The following is an 18,194-nucleotide window of genomic DNA, read 5'->3' on the forward strand; positions in this document are numbered from 1 at the left end:
TTTTCTCTCTCTTTCTCCCTTCTCTTCTATGGCTTTTCTCTCCTGTTTGGGAAGTTGTTTGTTTAAATCTTGTCAGTGCACTGCATTGAGGCGCCGGGGTTAGGTAGGACAGGTTATCTGTGGGTTTTCTTATTTGATTTGATTCATTCCAACTGTAGTTCGGTGACATGGGTAGAACGTGTAGTTTGGATTGAGGCTGGTATGTATTTAGACTACTCATACAACATATCTAACTGACGCCGCACAATGCCACATGGCATAACGTATGTACCATCCCAGTCGAATCCCAAGAACGCCAACCTATCGAAATGAATCATGTGCAAGGATCATCTATCATCAATGTACCGAAGAAGAAGAATAAAAAGAAACGCATCTCTAGCACTACGCGTATCGTGGCCAAGGACGAGGCTCTTCGGGCCAATGGTTTGTACCAAAATACGGAGGCGGAGGCCCCGCGTAGTTCGCACCAGGGTATGCCTCCATAGGATACGTCGACGGGGGCATGGGACCGTTCCAAGAAGGGTAGGAAGACATGGGAGGCGGTGGCCGAGGCTTGTTGGCAGGGATGCCGTTGCGGCGTTGTTGACATCTGTTGATTGCACACCAGAGAATGGAGAGCAAGATGAGTCCACCGACAGCACACGAGAGCCCGATGACGAGGGTCTTGTGCTCGTCGACCCAGGATTTGATTTCTTTCCCCACCGTTGAGCCCTTGCACTGGCCGTTTTCGCATTTGCCTCCACCGCCGCAGGGCGTCCCGTCCAAGAAATTCTGGTTCAGAGTAGCGCAGGCATTGGAGCCCAGCACGGAGGACGCGCACGTCAGCGTGCAGGAAGTGCTGTCACACGCATATGTGTCATTGCTGTTGAGTAACGCGCCCACAACGGTCCGGCATTGCAAGTCTCGGCTCGTGCAGGAGCCGCTGGCACATTTGAGGCCGGTCGAGTTGCCGCAACTGGTTCCATCTGGCTCATAAGCGTCGGCCGGGCAGCTGCTGGAATTCCCAGTGCATTTCTCCTCGATGTCGCATGATCCCGTACTGGCGCGGCAGACGGTACTCGCTGCCGCGTATTGGCAGTCGGTGCAGCAGATGTCATTCGAATCGTCGCAGACGGCCCCGTTCTTGAATTTGCATGTGCTGCCGTCACAGCAGCTGTTATCGCCGCAGGCTTCGGTCCCGCCACAATCGCATTCCTCGCCAGCCTCGACGATCCCATTCCCACATTGACTGCCCGTGATTGTGGTCACACCTTTATTATCGGACAGGCATGTGGATTTGACGCTATTACGACCTAGGGCCGAACAGATATTGCCAATTGTGCATGGTGAGAACAGTGTTGCATCCGCGGAGGCGCTTGGATTCATGATGTATTTCCCATCTGCATTGCACGTGTCGGTGGAAAGAGGACAGCACTGCGATGTGCTTTCAAGACCCTCCGAACAGGTTGTGGAGTCGCAGTCATGGACGGCCCCAAATGTATGGCCAGACTCATGGGCAAACACCTGCCACCCCGCTGAGATGCGTACAACAACATTGGTGCCACTGACATAATCGGAACCTTCACTCTCCACGCCCGTGTTGCAGAGTTGGCCAAGCCATGAGAGCCCAACCTCCGAGTCGGTACTGCACTCGCTCATCAGGGTCCAGTACGCGTTGCTATCATTATTAGACCCACGCCATTTCGAGAACAGATCCAACCGCTGGGTGATATTGCTGCTGGAGCAGGGCAGGTTCCAGGGAGCGGACGAGGAAGCAGTGCTAGGACAGGAAGCGTCACTGATGGTCAGATTCCGCAAACCAATCGAGATGTTGAATGATTTCTCGTATAAACTGGATGCTGTGTTGACCACGTTGATGACCCATTCGCGAGCCGACTCAGTCGAGTTGAAGGAACTGGTAAAACCACAATCTGTCGCAACACCAATCAATGCAACCATCTTGTTGTTCGGGCAGCCTGCCGTGCTGCCTATTGTTGACTTGAGGTTGACCCCGCCGGTGTTACCGGAAACCCCCCCTGTGTCGGACTGGCGTCTGCTGAGTCCAAATAACGAGTTCAAAGATGTAGCCCCCCATGCAGCGGATGACAGCTGATCCTGTTGGAATAGTAACTGCCTCGGATCAGAGTTGAAGCCAAGCTGGTCAGCCGAGCAAGAAGCTGAATCGACCAAAGAGCGTTTCAGCTCCGAATGAATATATCGGATCATGTCAGAGTTGCGGTAGACAAGCATGTAGTCTCCTTCCCGACGTGGAATATCCACATCCTCATCTCGCTTTTTCTCCAGATATGTTGACTGTAACTCTATATGGTGGTGGTCTCCCAGCACACTAAAAGCGCCTTCGAACAGTGGGTATTGCCCATCCTTCTTCATGTAAACTCGTGCCCAGCCGACAGGCTCCCATCTGCCAGCATCCGATTTTACCCATGCGTTTCCTTTAAACACCCGATGGGCGGAGCGATCGATGGGTTCTGCGTGTCTGACATTTCCATCTACATCGAGGTACTGGACAAGAGCATCTTCCGCCAATATGTCATGGTTTGGCTCCAGGGACAGTTTGATCCGTTGACTACCGCCGTGTAGATCAAAGGTAATATCGAACTGGGACAGATGATTGACCAGGTGCGAAGGAGTATGGACTAGCACATTGTCCAGAACGGAAACGTATCGGATAGCATTGGGCGCTTTAGATCGTGCTATTGGAGACAAACAGTTAAGACAGTGCCTATCCTACAAGTTTTCAATCCCAGCAGACACCTACCTTGAGCTGTAGCAACTAAAAGCGAAGCTGCAACAAAGAAAGTGGAAATCAAAGCGCGAAAGAACTTCATCGTCAATCGGCAGACGACCTATAGGCTAAAGCCATCGATGGGAGGGAACAGGCCAATGTACCAGGGGAAGCAGACGGCTGTGTAATCTTTGATATACCGCAGGTCTTTCCGGAGACAACAGTGTAATAACGTCCGCTAGTCTGCGATTCCCCAGATCCAATCGAGCCGCTATACCGATTCAGCTAATGCTTTGTAGGAGTACAGTGCTTTGACGCTGAATCCCCCGCAAATCCGCACCGCAATCAATCAAATAAAGAGTGTTGGAGGGAGCTGAAGACACAAGGCGATGTGGCCCAGGTAATCGAGAGGGGCGCAGCAGGCTTGGCGAGACAGGCGATCAAAGAAGCCAACTCTAAAGAAGAGCACTACTTTGTTGTTCTTATTTTCATTTATTGCTGCTGGCTGTTATGAGGTGGGGGAGAAAGAAGAGAAGAAACAGTGGAAGAAGCGGCCAAGCAAAGGATGGGTGAGACACAGTCCAGCTGCTCGACGTCTCCCAAGACAACGCTGTAGCCAAGAGGTCCGCCGAGGGTTTGACTTTTGCACATCAATTGCAGCTCGTCTGGCAGACTGGCATTGCTGACACTGCGAAACGACTATTCTGGCTGCTGCAGCTAAGGGAGATGGAAGGTTTCCTTGGTCTGTTGCCTGGAATTGACTGTAGCAACAACAACAACAGCAATAGAAGTGGACGCAAGTTTGACGCTCGAGGAGGACCCTGAATCACGTGAAGTCCCGAAAAGGTAAATAGCGGGGCACCTGCTATTCAGGGACTTGGGTGGGTCCTTCCCAAAATGGTAGCCTTGGCATACCGACAACAGGCAACAAAATAACCTCAACCATCATCCAAAAGGATTCAACAACTCTATGGAAATATGCTGTTGAATTCAGTCTGGAGCAGAGTGGTACTGTGCGTGAGCTACTAGTGCAAAGGTCGGTATCAGGGCACCACATGTCTGGCAGATGGTCCCTGGAATCTCTTCCTCGTCGTCACCGTCTTCCCAGGGGGTACCAGTAGGGTGGTTATCTAGGTCAGTGTCTGCATTTGCGAGAGGCTCATTTCCGCTCTCATTCACCGTCCACTCGCTTAGTACTCTCTCCTGAGAGCGAAACATCTTGCCGATATCGCGGCCATTGCTCCCCCTCTGTTCGCCTGCGCTCTCGACCATGTTGGTGACAGCAATATTGAGGAGGCTGAGATTCCAGCCAAACTTCTCGGGATGAAGTTTGCGGAACATGGAGAGCAGGTGTTCTTGAACCAGCTTCTCCGCCAGGGCGTCGATGCTCTCATCGATATTGAAGACATACAGAGGAAGGGCCGCTGAGCGAGAGATACGGTTCCAGATGCGCGTGCGAGGTCCATCGGCTTCAGGAGGTGGTCTTGGGCGGGTTGATAGACGGAGTAATTTCGGATGGGCACGCCATCGAAATCTGGGTCCGGAGTCGACATTTTGCTCCGTCAGGTCAGTACGCATTCGCCGGATGAGACTTGCCGTAAGCGTAGTCAGCTCTCGTTTCACCTCGTGCAAGGTTGTCAGTTTGCCGTACGAATCCTCGATGCTGATCTGCGTCGGTATATCGCGTCCCGCGAGGACATCGGAGTCGTCAACGCCATGTAACAGACCCCAAACCCGCACTCCAATGTCTTTAGGCGCACCGGCGCCTCCAAGGATCTTGTTGAGGAGTCGAGGACCCATGCCAGGGAGCAAGCGAATCTGTTTTACAGTGACTTCTTCTGAATTGTCTCCAGCAGTAGCAGTGTCAGAGCCTAGTTCCGTGTCTGACAAAGTGGTGGGTCCCGAGGCTGCTGCGCCTCCAACATAAGCTCGGAGCTTGTGAGCAAGCTTGTAGCCTATTCCAGGAACTTTGCGGATCTCAAGCCCATCCATGAACCGCAGTATATTACTAGTACTGCCTAAGCCATGCTCGGCCGGCTCGTATGGGGGTAAGAGGGTTGTCTGGTTATTTGGTTTGTGGACGCTTCCCACAAGCTTCGCGAGGAGCTTGGAGGTGGACACGCCCACCGTGGCAGTGTAGCCCTTCTGATGTTCCAGTTGACTCCTCATGTACCCTGCCAAGTGAGACGCAACGAGAAGCCGCAGATGAAGCGATGTGGAGGAGCTAGTCAAAGCTGTAGTCAAGGTACAAGGCGCAGACGCAGACGTAGAGGCAGACGGCCAGGTGGGCCCATGGCATTGTGTCGCATTGTAAACGAACCCCACAGTCGGGTCGTGTCTATCCAGGTGGAAGAAAGAATCGTGCAGGGTATTTTTATTGAGGAGACCGATGTTATACTCGACCATGTCTGTGACGTCGAGGAAGATCTGCACAACCTGTTAACTGCATACTACATAGTACACGTTGGATTAGTACTACAGAGTAGAGTACACACCTCATCAAACCCCAATCGTTCCACGCGATCGCTCCAGACAAACGATTTGATAAAGGCATACAGTTCTTTCGACGCATCGCGGAAGCGAGTCAAGTCTTCCCCTAACACGATGACCAGCTCGGGACAGATCTTCTTCGCCTCCTTGACCAGCTGTAACTTGCGCAGCCCGCGCCGACGCGCCTCGTAATTACAGGTCACGACGATCTGTTTCTGCTGGACGGCCAGCGGCAACGACTTGAGCGCGGGTTGTTCGGCTTCGAAGACAGAGGCGTAGAAACAATCGTAATCCTGTCCCGTTAGTTGTATACTACTCCGTACCTAAATCTGCCAGGTGTACGAACAAAATGGAGAATGACCCGGTGGTCCTTCCGTGGTATGGCCATTCTATTTTTTGCCATTATTACTATTATTACTACCTAGGTAGTACCTAGTAGTTATTGTCAAGGCAGACTTACTACCCGAGATACGGTGAGTTCAACTCACCGAGCGATGATGATCGTGTCATATCAATATTCCCAGTGGAGCTAATCTCGGCTCGTATTAACCCTCGGGTTCTGCTGACAACTGTCTGCTTCACTGTCGTACTCTGGAGTCTGTACAACCTTTAGGCAGAGACAGAGAAAGAGAGAGAGAGAGAGAGAGAGAGAGAGTGTGTGTGTGTGTGTGTGTGTGTGTGTGTGTGAGATTTCATTGGTCTGTTGTGGTGCGCCACAGTCTTTCTCTCATTGGCTGTAAATAGATGGCATCCAAGCCACATGTGGCTGGAGAGGTACTTAATAATGCAGTAGAAAACACGTCACAGCTACCTTAGGTACCTAGTAGGTACTAAAGTGAAACACCAAGAGTCAACGATCGATCCAACAGATCTTCTATCGATCGATAATCAGATGTAGATATGTACTCCGTCGTACTCCGTATTCCAGTCTTTTCCCCTGAAGTCAGAGTACTCCGTAGAGAGAGAGTGAATACCCGCCCCTAAAACTACTCATTAAACTAATCAAACTAACAAGACCACCAGGTAATTAGTTCATTTGCTTCTACTAATCATCAGTGATCTAACAATCTAAATTAAGGGCTCTCCACTGCGCAGGGTCCAGGCTTCCAGTGGCAAGCAGCCAAGCGCCAATGTCATCTCCACTCATTTCGTGTCGCCCGTAAGTTTCCTTTTTATAGAAACTTGGAATGGCGAATAATAGTGCCTAGGTATGCAGAGGTAGTACATACAAACCGAGGTTTAATGGATGCCTAGACGGAGTACTCTATGTGTAAGACAACCGAAACAACAACTAAACAACAACTAAACAATAATAGACAGTTAAACGTGGGGATACCTCTGAAGACTCTTGGAGAAGGCCGCGTGTTCTCCCGGCTAAGACGAAAGTCCCATGGAAATGGATTGGCTGCAGGCCGTAATAATAATACCTACTATATTAGTACCATCTAGTAGTATCTGCATTATGCAGTATTATTATTAGTATTATTAGATGCGCCGGTCCACGATCTAAAGGGAAAGTAGCCCGTTGCCTCCAGGATTCGTCTGTTTTCCCTCGCCCCCTTGGCTTTCTTGCTGCTTATTTCCGATTATTATTGGAATAATTATCCTTCTGCCTCTTCATCTTGCCATTGCGGTGGTTTTCTATTTCAGTCACTCCTTCTATTCGTTTTATTCTGCTCTTTTTTTTGCCTCTTCATTATCACTATTGTTTGTTTTATTTGTTATTCAATCCTCCCCTCCTCCCCTCCTCCTTGACTCAAGACCAGACCTCTCACCACAATCTAACACGACCCTCTTCTTCTATTTTCCTTTCCTCTCTTAAATCAACCTTGCTGCCTGCTGTGGTGTTGGTTTAGACGAATAGCCTGGCGAATCTGTCATGCGGGGCGCAGTACAAGGCGTCTTCCCTATACTCTTTTGATCTTGGATTGATTCTCTTTTTTTTTGGCTCCCTTCAAATAAACCACTCCTCCTCCTCGCCCTCCTCACAATCACCATGATTGCTATTTCCATGACCCCGCAAGCTTCATCACAACTCTACCAGTCGACATCCGACCCCAGTCGAGCTGCTTCTTCGTCTCATTCCATGAACCTCCCCACCTCGCAGCCTCCTCAACCGGCACTGCCGTCGCAAAACATCTCGCGGCCGACCATCACCTCCCAACGACCCAAGCTCACTCTTCAGACCTCTGCGCTTCCCAAGACCTTTGGGAACTCGAATACCGGGCTCTCGCTGTCGTTCGTGGCCAATACAGGTGCCTCGCCAACCGTACGCAACACCTTCCGGAACGCCTACGACTTCTCCGCCCCGTCCTCTGCCACTGCCTCCCCGTCAAAGTCTTCCAACAAACCGTCCAAGCTCTCGACTTCCTCGACCGTGAGCAATAACAATAACGCCCCGTACCAGCTCCCGCTCGGGGTCCGAAGCATCCTCCGCAACTCGCCTCTGGAACCAACCTCGCGGCGGCGCTCGTTGTCCATTGCCTCCACCGCCGCGACGCGTCGGGTGTTTTTCCCGGCGAAGAAGCAGGTTAGCTATCGCTACCCTCTGGAGGAGGAAATCAAGACTGTGCGCTTCACTGCCAGGCACTCGGACATTCCCGTCGAGTCGGGCTTGAAAACGTCCGCGGCAGCAAGAACACCGGATGAGCATGATGAAGGCTCCGATTCGAGCTCCGCTGCTTCCTCCTCATCGTCCGAGTCAGGTACCTCAGACGAGGACTCTAGTGAACGCAAACCTCAGCAGAAAAAACGGAAGAAGCAGAGAACCTTGAGCAGTGAACGCCAGATCCGTGCCGCTGCCTTGGTCGATGGACTGGAGGCAGACAACACTGAACCAGTCACACCTCAAACCCCTGTCCGCGGTCAGGCGAAACGCCGCCGTGAGTGGAAATGGACTCTCGGTCCCGTGGAAACGAGGAACGAGCTGTACGGTCTTCCCGCCACGCCAGATGATGCCACGGCATCCTCCTCTTCAGTCTCTGCCACATCTGCCACGTCTGATAAAAAATCGATACCGATGCTATCCACTCTGGGGCTATCCACTAGTCTGAGCCACAAGCGCAAATCAGATGATGATCTGGAGACTTCGGGTGGGAGAACCGAGTCGCAGAAAGGTACAATTTGCACCGCTCAATATCTACCTTCTTGATGGGAATGAATAGAGATGATTGACTTTCACTTTCCGACATGGAAAAGACCTTGATGAACCCGCTTTGGAATTGACGACATCGACCACATCTGATTCACGACTTCCATGTCCCTCATCGCATAGCCGCGAACCATGCATGAAACAAATACCCAACCCCCCACGCCATCCTCAGCTGGCGCCGACACAACCTCACCTATCTCTCTTCTTTCCGATCTTGCTGCTCGCCTGCTCAGATCTTGACTTTTTTCTTTCGACTGTCTATATATCGGTCTTTCTTCTGCTTGCCAGCTTGGCTTGGTAGTTCGATTTTCCTTTCCATATACCCGGCAAGGCTCTGACCAGGCCCACCCCTACATTTCTTGCATATACTTTCTTCTTCTTCTTCAACTTGGGGGCATCCCTCTGCATATACATTTCATACATTTTTAGGTATATAGAATACGTTTCATGGCTGCATATAATTCTGGCAATGGCACTTCAGTTCATGGTCACTATATTAATAAGACATGCTCTCTACTCTATAAGATAACTATACTTAAGTTTTATGAGTGTGTTGAATTGATCCTTCTTCAAAACAATGCTTCAACAATCCTTTGATGGCTTTTAGAAGTGCCTTGTACTTTGTTGGCTCAAAGAATAGGTAGAACAAAGCCTGGCATCACAGGGTTTAACAAAGAGTCAAAGGGTTAAATGTCTATTCAGTGAAGTGTATAAAGGAAGGCACAATACAGAAAAGATAAAGAGACAATGCTTGATTATATCTCAAAGAACTGAGAGACTAGAAGCAATATAAATACTTCATCACATCACAGCCCATCTCAACTCAACTCACTACAGCCCAGCTCAGCTCAACACTTTCATAAAAATTACAAAACTTTCACAATGTCCAGCAACTACTACTACTACTCCTCCTCCTCCACGTCCGACGAAGACGCCATTCCAGCAGAGTACCGCCCTGTAATCCGGTTCCCCCCACCCCCGACGAACAACGTCATCCTCTCCAACGAAGGCACGTACGTGATCCCGGCGTCTCTCTTCGCGGGCCCCAAATGGATCACCTCCGCCCTGCCGGACGCCGAAACGGTCGTGCCCCTAACCACGCAGTGTCTCTTCTTTGATATCCTCTTCCCTTACCCCTCCGAGTGTGCGTTTGTGGCTGACATCGTCTCGAAAATCGATAGCGGAGCAGCCCATCTGGGAACCACGTGCGACGAACGCCCGGGCCTCGCGCTGGGCATCGAGCTCAAGGGCCACTTCTTCAACGTCGAGGAGATCTATCATGCCTGTGAGATGCGGATGTCTCTTCTCCAGCAGTTCAACGAGGAGGGGACTCTGCGGTTTGGGTATCCGTTTATCGATACGGAGGAGTATTGAGTCGAGTCCTTGTCTAGTGAGTATCGAGGTGAGTGGTTTACTCCCCTCCTTACTCTTTCTTTTGTCCGCTTCATCGCTGCGCTGATTAGGCTGTTAGTTAATAACATTATATAAGTCAAGGTAGTGAATGAGTATTAATAAGTGGTACTAAAGTTGTTAAGCTTAGCTGATTCGAGAAGGTACGACCAAGTCAATTCTAATACTCACTGCCGAAGACATTCTCTCGCCATGAATATATCCTAGTTAAGTATCTTGAGTATCTCTATTATGGCTCAACCAGACTTTGATATCATTATCGTTGGAGCAGGCATCTCCGGCATCACAGCGGCGTACCGCATCTCCACGGAGCTCCCTCGATCCACGTATACCGTCCTCGAGGCACGCCAGACCCTCGGTGGAACATGGGATCTATTCCGATACCCCGGCGTGCGGTCAGACTCGGACATGTACACGTTTGGACTGCCGTGGTACCCGTGGCGCAAGCGAGAGGCGTTCGGGCAGGGCCAAGAGATAGCAGAGTACCTCCAAGCTGCGGCGAGAGCTGCCGGCATCGACCGCCACATCCGGTACGGCAGGCGGGTGGTCTCGGCCGTCTGGTCGTCGGGACAGCAGCTGTGGAAGATCCGGCTGGAGAGACGCGACGTCGCCGAGCTGGCTGTTTCGCTAAGCGCCAGGTTTGTGGTGTTCGCCACGGGATACTTTGACTACAGCCGGGCTCTGGAGACGACCATCCCGGGACTAGACGACTTTCGCGGGACGGTGGTGCATCCGCAGTTCTGGCCGGCCGATCTGGACTACACTGGTAAACGCGTGGTGGTGATTGGCAGCGGCGCCACGGCGGTGACTCTGGTGCCGGCGTTGGCCAGGCGGGCATCCCGGGTGTTCATGGTGCAGCGCAGTCCCTCGTATGTCTTTTCCAAGCCGGCGGTCGACACATCGGAGATGGTGTGTCATGATCTGCTGCCTGGGTCGCTGGCGTCCCGTGTCCTGAGATGGCGGAGCATCGTCTTGCAGGCGGCAGTGTATCAATGGTGCCGGGCGTGCCCTGACGCAGCCCGGAAATGGTTGAAAGACAAGACGGCCAACCAGCTCCCCTCGCATATCCCGTACAGCCCGCATTTCGAGCCGGACTACAACCCATGGCAGCAGCGGCTGTGTGTCGCCCCAGATGGCGACTTTTACGCTGCGTTACGGAGCGGCAAAGCGACGGTCGTGACGGATAACATTCAAACCATGACGCCGAGGGATGTTCTCTTTCATTCCGGACGGGGCATTCCGGGCGTGGACATCATCGTCACTGCCACCGGGCTAAAGGTGCAGCTGATTGGGAACACGGTGCTCATTGTCGACGGCCAGCCGTTGTATATCAAGGACAAGTTCTTATGGAACGGGGTGATGATGCAGGATGTCCCCAACGCGGCCTTTTTGATGGGATCGACGCACAGCTCGTGGACTCTCAAGGTCGATGCATCCATGCAACTTTTCTGCCGCGTCTTGAAAGCTACTCTTCGTCGACATGCAGCGGCGGTCACCCCGCGAATCCGCGATGGCCCGATACAGACCGTGCCGCTGCTGAATCTCTCCTCGACGTATCTCCGAGTTTCTGCAGACGAACTTCCGCGTGCCGGAGACCGTGGGCCGTGGCGACCGGAATCTCACTTTCTGGTGAGCGTCCTGAAGGCATGGTATGGAGACTTGAACGAGGGGTTGGAATGGAGTTTACATCCTTATCCTTGATGTCCTTGGCTATATTAATTCTTACTAGCCTTATAATCATGTCTCCAAAACGATGAGTAGTCTATATCTCCCTAGTTGCTATTTATCCAACATCGCCGAGTACTGTATGTTTATCCCCAGGTGAGTGCTCGCTTAAATAGTCCAAAGATAATTATGTCTAGTAGTATAGTATCATACTCCATTCTCCATCGACTATTATTTCTACTGGGCATTGCTTGTTCTCGGCAAAACTAACCTCAATAACCACAATAGTAGGGATACACATCACGCAACTCCTTTTGTATCCCTCTGCCTAAAGATTCCTACTCTTCTTCAACAACAATTCTAACCTCAAACTCAAGTCACTAGCAAATCACTTGCAAAAAATGATGAAACCCTCCCTTTCGCCGTGGCTAACTGCTGCCCTGCTGCCTGCCCTGGCAGAAGCCTTCAATCTCGCCCAGCCAGGCCTCTCTCTAAGCACCATCACCGCTACCTCCGTCAACACCGTCACCTCGACCTCGAGCTCGACCATCCCGATCATCACCACCGTCAACAATTGCGAGGTTGGCACCGCCCAGCCCACCGACAGCACATGTGTGGATACCATCTGGTCGACAGACGGCACCTATCTTTCGCAATCCTGCGAATACGCCTACGTATATCAAGGCTCCCTGATTCGATATACCTCCGGGGTGGTCTACAGCGCGTGTGTCGACGACTGCATCGCAGTAGCGTCTTGTTCGGGGCTGCAGTATATGAGCAACCATCAGTACTGTTACTTATATGGGGGCTCGTTGGATCTGGAGCGGGCTGGGTATACATACGACCAGGCCATGGTTTATTATACCACCAACCCGTGCGTGGATACGTCTACCGTCTCCTTCTCCACGGAGACTTTTGTCGATACCGTCACCGTCACTTATACCACTGTCTATGTCGAGACCCTCACCCCTTCTTATACGCCTGTTTCGAGTACACCTGTTGCATCTTCGGCAGCAGCTTCTGCTTCTAGCTCATCATCAATCTCAGCATCTAGCTCAGTATCAATCTCAGCAACTAGCTCCGCAGCATCTTCAAGTGCTGTGACATCTTCTAGCTCAGCATCAAGCTCAGCATCTAGCTCAGCTTCAATCAGCCAGCTCCCCCATTCGTCCTCCCTCACAAGCAGTGCTTCCAGCACCGCCAATCATACCCTTACAGACTCGGTGGTTATCTACAGTATAACCTCGACTGTCTTCACTACCGACATCTCCACTGTCTATGGCTGCGCAGCTTAGTTTCCATATATCCATTGTATATTAATAGAATGAGACAATAGAATTAAACAATGCACAATATAATCTATAGCAATTGGTACTAGAAGTATCCAAGGTTCTATTAGGCTATGTTTGTCATCACGGACATGTCCGAAGGATGCCCCTCGAAACGCGGGGAAAGAGACGTGATGTGCCAGGGAAGAGGGGCAAGGATAAGGTGGGGGTTATTCTTACTCTTATTCTTATTCTTCTTATTCTTCTTTAACTGTTGATTCTATCTTCTATTCCATTGGAAGAGGAAGTACGTCAGTCGTAGTGAAGCGCTCTTCTTCTCTCCCCTCATCTGATTTCCCCGTTCAGTTTCAAAGTCAAGTCGCTTTCAAAATGGTCCTCGCAAAACCTGCTAACAGACATGTCCTCAAACTGTTTGACCTGACGGGCAAGGTCGCAATTGTCACGGGAGGGGCCCGTGGTATTGGTCTGGAGGTGTCGAGGGGTTTAGCTGAAGCCGGGGCAAATGTAAGAAACAAAGAACAGATTCAATAGATGGTGGATAGTACCATAATATGAGCTCATGGCATGTTAACATTTAGGTCGCCGTGGTCTACAACTCGTCGAGTGCAGCTAAAGGCATCGCGGCAGAGATCGGAACGACCAACAACGTCAAGACGGCCGCGTACAAGGCCGACGTAACCAAGCAGGAAGAGATCGAGGCTGTCGTGCACCAGGTGGTCAAGGACTTTGGCAGGCTGGACATCATGGTCGCCAACTCCGGGATCGCAACCTGTATCGCCGCGGAGGATTACACGACAGAGCAGTGGAGAGATATCATGAAGGTCAACCTCGACGGCGCGTTCTACTCGGCGCAGGCTGCCGCGCGGATCTTCAAGACCCAGGGCCACGGCAATGTCATCTTCACGGCCTCGGTCAGCGCGACGTTGGTCAATCTCCCGCAGAAACAGGCGGCTGTAAGCTTTTTTCTTTCTTCTTCTTCTTCTTTTTCTTTCAAGGCACTGATGCTTTTTCTGATCAATGATCATAGTATAACGCCTCCAAAGCCGGTGTAGTACAGCTGGCAAAATGTCTGTCTGTTGAATGGGTGGACTTTTGTCGTGTCAACTGCATCTCGCCCGGTTACATTGCCACGGATATCTTGGATATCCACCCCAATGAATGGCAGAAAAAGTGGCTAGACATGATCCCGGCAAATAGAATGGCTGACCCGTATGAGTTGAAGGGAGTAAGCTCGGCCGCTTTTTTCTGTCTTCCTTTTGCTTCAAAAGAGATCCTTCTAACAAGCCAAGGCTTTTGTCTTCCTTGCCTCCGACGCTTCGAGTTATATCACCGGCGAGAACATGGTTATAGATGGAGGATATACCCTGCCATAGACAGAACAGCTTGTATTCAATACTTGATTCTCACTGCTTGATTGAAGGGATTAGCAGTAAGAATTACTGCAAGAATTAGTTCGAGAATCGTTATAAACCGCATCTGAAGGGGATGGGGAAGACTTTACCAGGTCGACTCCTTGAAGTTCACTAAGAGCATACATTCTGGAAGATATATTATTCACTTGAGAGGTATGTGTCTGTATGACTCTTGTGCTCCTGTTTGTCTGAGTTATTGACAGGCGGTGTTGATATCAGCTTCACGGTGCTGGTCAAGTAGCAATACTTAATTTAGATATTTTACCCTCTTGTAACAAAATACCGAGCGGCATTCCAACCAACCAGCTCGCATGGCTCAGTTGGTAGAGCGCATGACTAGTAATCATGAGGTCCGCGGTTCGAATCCGCGTGTGAGCATTTCTTTTTGGATTTCTTTTTTGATATATATAGTTTTCTTGTCAAAATAGTTATTTATTTTTAATTTCCAGTATTAAAAACACAATAGAATAGGAAATATCTTTGGCTGAAATTGCCTATTGGAAGAATATAGTAGATTGAATAGACTATCCTTGCCTTGCCACTTGGTTATGGCAATCGACTGGGTGAAGAGAAGAATATATATTGGAACGGTATCCATTGGATGAAATCACTGTATTAAACTTTCCACGACATTGGTCTCCAATCAGAAATACATCGTGGGATTCAAGTCAGCAAGTCTCCTTGCCTTTCCTGAATGATGATCATCTATATTTGTTGCTGTCCTCAAAGGAGCTTGCGTCCATTCAGCTTGGCCATGGTACTCCTCCCGCATATTCTCAGCGGGCGCTAAAGCATGGCCGAGATTCTCCAGTGATTGTTGGACTTGTTCAGGAGAAGCATCTGGGTTCCTAGCTGTTTGAATGGTCTGCTGCAATCCACGTGTATTCTCTGATTGCAAATGACGAAATGGTGGTGATGAGTCTGTCAAATCAATCGCCGTGGAATGTCGAGATCTGCTGCTTTCAGCCAATTGACAGACTGAGCTCCTCGAGCCAGGAGATTGAGCTGCAAGCTCATCTTGGACGGATACAGCGATGAAATGGTCCCTCTTCGCCTCCCACCAGCGCTCTAAGTTCGGCCAGCCGTCTAGAGGGAGGCGTGACCATTCTCGAGTCCTTGTCGATTTTTGTTCCGTGGACCCTGCACCACACTTGCGTGAGACCTTCACGAGAGTGGTGGTGGTGTTTATGGAACGCAGCGTCGAGAGAGCTTCAAACAGAGCTAACTCCGTATCCGCTAATCGTAGTTCGAGTTGATTCAAATATCCTTGCGGCAGACCTCTTATATCAGGTAGTGAATCAAAATAAGTAGAAGCTCTGGACGGTCCGAGGTATAACTTGATTGCCATACGTACCTCTTCCCACTCTCAGGGTATGTACATTTCGACGGTTCACCCACACACTGTTTGCAGAATGGACTATGCAGTCAAATAAATATCACCTTAAAACACCAAGCATATATAATTCGTACAGGTTGCGGTCACACTGTAGAAATCATCAGTATTCTTTCTCTTTTTTTGCATACCACTGCAGGCATAGTATATATAGTACCTTGCACTTCCTTCGCCGGCAGAGCTCGCAGGCAATAGGACTCAGTAGCTCATCTAAGTCTTCATTAATAAAATAATGCACCACTTACTCATGGAACGTGAAGCGAACTCTCACTGGTAGACATTGAAACACTGTAATCCGTACTGCATGGAAGATCGTTGACTTGGAACTGACTGTCTTGTCTGCACGGAGCAAGAAACCTCCGGGAGATTGTACCACGTGATCTAGCTGACTGATTACTTAGTCATACACATCGCATCTCTTCAGCTCCTGCCTCCCTCCCTGCCTCCCTCAAGACTTCAAGCGTCGGGTGGCAGTGTCCCCGGCGTATTTCGACATCAGAATGGATGAAGACGAAGAGCCAGAATGGCATTATGACGTTCGAACAGCCAAAAGACGCAAAAGAGCCTCCAGCTCAGCAGCTTCCAGGCCATCTCCTCGAGAGATCGGACTGATGAGGGGCCCTAAAGACACCGATGGATCCGCAAGTTTTCTGGGCAGTTCGAGTGGAATATATTTTGTCCAGACGGTATATGACGCGTTTGCGCGCCGCTCTGCGGATTTGCATCAAACAGGGATCCGGAGTCGAAGCCTGGTGCCCGGCGAAGATGACCATCTGCAGAGGATCGGAAGGGCGAATGGACCTGCTGAGCTCTGGCTGAAGGATGAAGAATTGGATTTAGATACGACAGCAGATGAGTATCCTTCTTTTGAAGAGCTGATTCGCCTGTCTCGTGGCTATTTTGAGATCTGGCATCCTATCTTCCCGCATCTCCATGCCCCGACTGTCTTGCATATCATGGAGGCAATCGGTGATGATAACGAAATGCAAGACGTGAGCCGCTACGATTGGATGATATTACGATCCATCTTTACCATATGTCTCGCCGATAGTCGGCAGGTTGATGCTCCTTCTGAGAAGGAGAAGGGCAAGAAAAATAAGAGGAAAATAGGCCCTATTCCAGCCAACCTGGTTTTCCAAACAATCGCCGAAGCACTGGATGCTATTCATGCCTTGTTTCTTGAACCACCGACGCTTTCGATGCTACAGGCGGCGTTTAGTATCCAGCTGACACTTTCTTCGCTTCTGCGTCTCAATGCAGCATCACGGGTCGGCGGAGTGATCGTGCGCACTGCCTTCCATTTGGGCCTCCACCGCTGCCCGACACGGTTCCCTTGTTTCAGCCATGAGGAAGCAAATATAAGACGCCGGCTCTTCTGGTCTATATATTGCCTTGAAAGATATCTCTCCCAAGCCCTCGGGGTCCCTCTCAGTATTCAAGATGATGACATTGATGTGTGCTATCCTGGGGCAGAAAGACATGGCACAGAGAGTGTGGGTGATCATGGAGCCGACCAAGGCCGACTGCGGATGCTCACTCATCTGGCCAAATTTGCAAGGATACGGGGCCTGGTTCTTGAGCTTCGAAACAAATCAATTCTACACAGCCATGAGAATTCCCTCCATGCAGCGCAAGTTAATAGCGAGTTGGCGCAATGGTGGAACGAGGTTTATGAGGATGCTTATCCGATGGATGATGATCATTTAGATGGGAGCTCAGAACAAGAGCCGCTGCTTCTGCCGTATCATCGTCTATTACTCATCGTCTTGCGACATGAGTCGGTTATTTCGATGAACCGCCCATTACTAACTGCCGAGAGAACTTCACCAGAATATAGAAATGCACTGCAAGCGTGCATTGAATCCTCTAGATCTCTCATTTCCGCCCTAAAGAATTATATTTCTCCTGGCAATTCCAGGTCGACCGGAAATCTAGAATCATACGATCGTGCGCCCCTGAATTGGCCGTCATTTACCTGGACGACCTGGATGGCTTGTTTGATTCTGATGTTCACAGCGTGGGAAGGGGAACTCCCAACACCGGTGGCGCTCAAGTATGCTCAAATGAGTGTCTCAGTTCTAGAGAACCTGTCGTTGCGTGGGAGCACATGGCCAGAAACCTGTATCGAAGCCATTCGAGGCATGGTATCAGCTCTATCCACGAGTCTTGCGAGCGCTAATGCCACCAAAGCCCAACTCTCGTCTTCACATTCCAACGAAAGGCCATTTGTAACAAGAGATACGCCGCGCAGACCAGATAGCCTACCCTCTAAGGAACATATACCCCTCCAGGAGGACAACCAGACTGATCTATATTCATCTCCAGCTACCAGTCGACAGAATACCACAAAGCCATCTGCGGTAGTTCCTTCCGGAGAAATCCAGGACATTCTCAACATCCCCTCTTTACCTAGTCATAATGTATCTGACGTACCCGAAGGGCAAGATACCTCTTTCAATACTAACCCTGCTGGCCTTATATTCGGGGATATGGCAGGCCTTGACATGTCATATCATATGGCCTCCGCTGGCAGAGATGCCCTCCCCTTCTCAGAAACAACCTTGGGCACAAATTCCCTGTGGAGCATTGCAGATGGGCCGTGGATGATCTATGAGAGTTTCATGAGGAATTCCGACTGATATCAGCATCATAATTTTCG

The 18,194-nt window shown here is 50.4% G+C and overlaps 8 protein-coding genes and 1 non-coding gene across 9 annotated transcripts; 6 read left to right on the top strand and 3 right to left on the bottom strand.

Annotated features, from left to right (window-relative positions):
* Window positions 1-113: 113 nt before the first annotated feature.
* On the bottom strand, window positions 114-3,022 carry ASPZODRAFT_1497803 (hypothetical protein). Its single transcript, XM_022725528.1, has 3 exons — window positions 2,759-3,022; window positions 671-2,693; window positions 114-617 (listed from the first exon to the last, which is right to left on the bottom strand). The coding sequence occupies exons 1-3, from the start codon at window positions 2,826-2,828 to the stop codon at window positions 314-316; spliced, it is 2,397 nt and encodes a 798-aa protein (XP_022583979.1). The 5' UTR covers window positions 2,829-3,022; the 3' UTR covers window positions 114-313.
* Window positions 3,023-3,715: 693 nt separating this feature from the next.
* On the bottom strand, window positions 3,716-5,603 carry ASPZODRAFT_60298 (hypothetical protein; the record flags this gene model as incomplete). Its single annotated transcript, XM_022728906.1, has 3 exons — window positions 3,716-5,152; window positions 5,221-5,508; window positions 5,562-5,603. 3 exons carry the CDS (start codon window positions 5,601-5,603, stop codon window positions 3,716-3,718), a joined length of 1,767 nt encoding a protein of 588 aa, XP_022583980.1.
* Window positions 5,604-7,301: 1,698 nt separating this feature from the next.
* Window positions 7,302-9,327, top strand: ASPZODRAFT_150354 (hypothetical protein; the record flags this gene model as incomplete). Its single annotated transcript, XM_022725611.1, has 3 exons — window positions 7,302-8,123; window positions 8,301-8,331; window positions 9,257-9,327. The coding sequence occupies 3 exons, from the start codon at window positions 7,302-7,304 to the stop codon at window positions 9,325-9,327; spliced, it is 924 nt and encodes a 307-aa protein (XP_022583981.1).
* Window positions 9,328-9,916: 589 nt separating this feature from the next.
* On the top strand, window positions 9,917-11,550 carry ASPZODRAFT_129951 (hypothetical protein). Its single transcript, XM_022722390.1, has one exon. It carries the CDS (start codon window positions 10,008-10,010, stop codon window positions 11,475-11,477), a length of 1,470 nt encoding a protein of 489 aa, XP_022583982.1. The 5' UTR covers window positions 9,917-10,007; the 3' UTR covers window positions 11,478-11,550.
* A 19-nt stretch (window positions 11,551-11,569) lies between these two features.
* ASPZODRAFT_1498404 (hypothetical protein) lies at window positions 11,570-12,770 on the top strand. The gene is made up of 2 exons (XM_022725533.1): window positions 11,570-12,181; window positions 12,239-12,770. The coding sequence occupies exons 1-2, from the start codon at window positions 11,843-11,845 to the stop codon at window positions 12,734-12,736; spliced, it is 837 nt and encodes a 278-aa protein (XP_022583983.1). The 5' UTR covers window positions 11,570-11,842; the 3' UTR covers window positions 12,737-12,770.
* A 165-nt stretch (window positions 12,771-12,935) lies between these two features.
* ASPZODRAFT_129952 (hypothetical protein) lies at window positions 12,936-14,171 on the top strand. The gene is made up of 3 exons (XM_022722391.1): window positions 12,936-13,234; window positions 13,309-13,683; window positions 13,758-14,171. Exons 1-3 carry the CDS (start codon window positions 13,100-13,102, stop codon window positions 14,142-14,144), a joined length of 897 nt encoding a protein of 298 aa, XP_022583984.1. The 5' UTR covers window positions 12,936-13,099; the 3' UTR covers window positions 14,145-14,171.
* Window positions 14,172-14,447: 276 nt separating this feature from the next.
* ASPZODRAFT_t47 lies at window positions 14,448-14,520 on the top strand. Its single transcript has one exon. It is a non-coding gene; the product is annotated as a tRNA-Thr (tRNA).
* Window positions 14,521-14,633: 113 nt separating this feature from the next.
* On the bottom strand, window positions 14,634-15,840 carry ASPZODRAFT_129955 (hypothetical protein). The gene is made up of 5 exons (XM_022722392.1): window positions 15,807-15,840; window positions 15,693-15,745; window positions 15,613-15,626; window positions 15,497-15,559; window positions 14,634-15,422 (listed from the first exon to the last, which is right to left on the bottom strand). The coding sequence occupies exons 1-5, from the start codon at window positions 15,814-15,816 to the stop codon at window positions 14,786-14,788; spliced, it is 777 nt and encodes a 258-aa protein (XP_022583985.1). The 5' UTR covers window positions 15,817-15,840; the 3' UTR covers window positions 14,634-14,785.
* A 195-nt stretch (window positions 15,841-16,035) lies between these two features.
* On the top strand, window positions 16,036-18,174 carry ASPZODRAFT_60917 (hypothetical protein; the record flags this gene model as incomplete). The annotated part of the gene is made up of 1 exon (XM_022728953.1): window positions 16,036-18,174. One exon carries the CDS (start codon window positions 16,036-16,038, stop codon window positions 18,172-18,174), a length of 2,139 nt encoding a protein of 712 aa, XP_022583986.1.
* Between the last annotated feature and the right edge of the window lie 20 nt (window positions 18,175-18,194).

The sequence above is a fragment of the Penicilliopsis zonata genome, assembly GCF_001890105.1.
Source record: "Penicilliopsis zonata CBS 506.65 unplaced genomic scaffold ASPZOscaffold_3, whole genome shotgun sequence".
Taxonomy (NCBI): domain Eukaryota; kingdom Fungi; phylum Ascomycota; class Eurotiomycetes; order Eurotiales; family Aspergillaceae; genus Penicilliopsis; species Penicilliopsis zonata.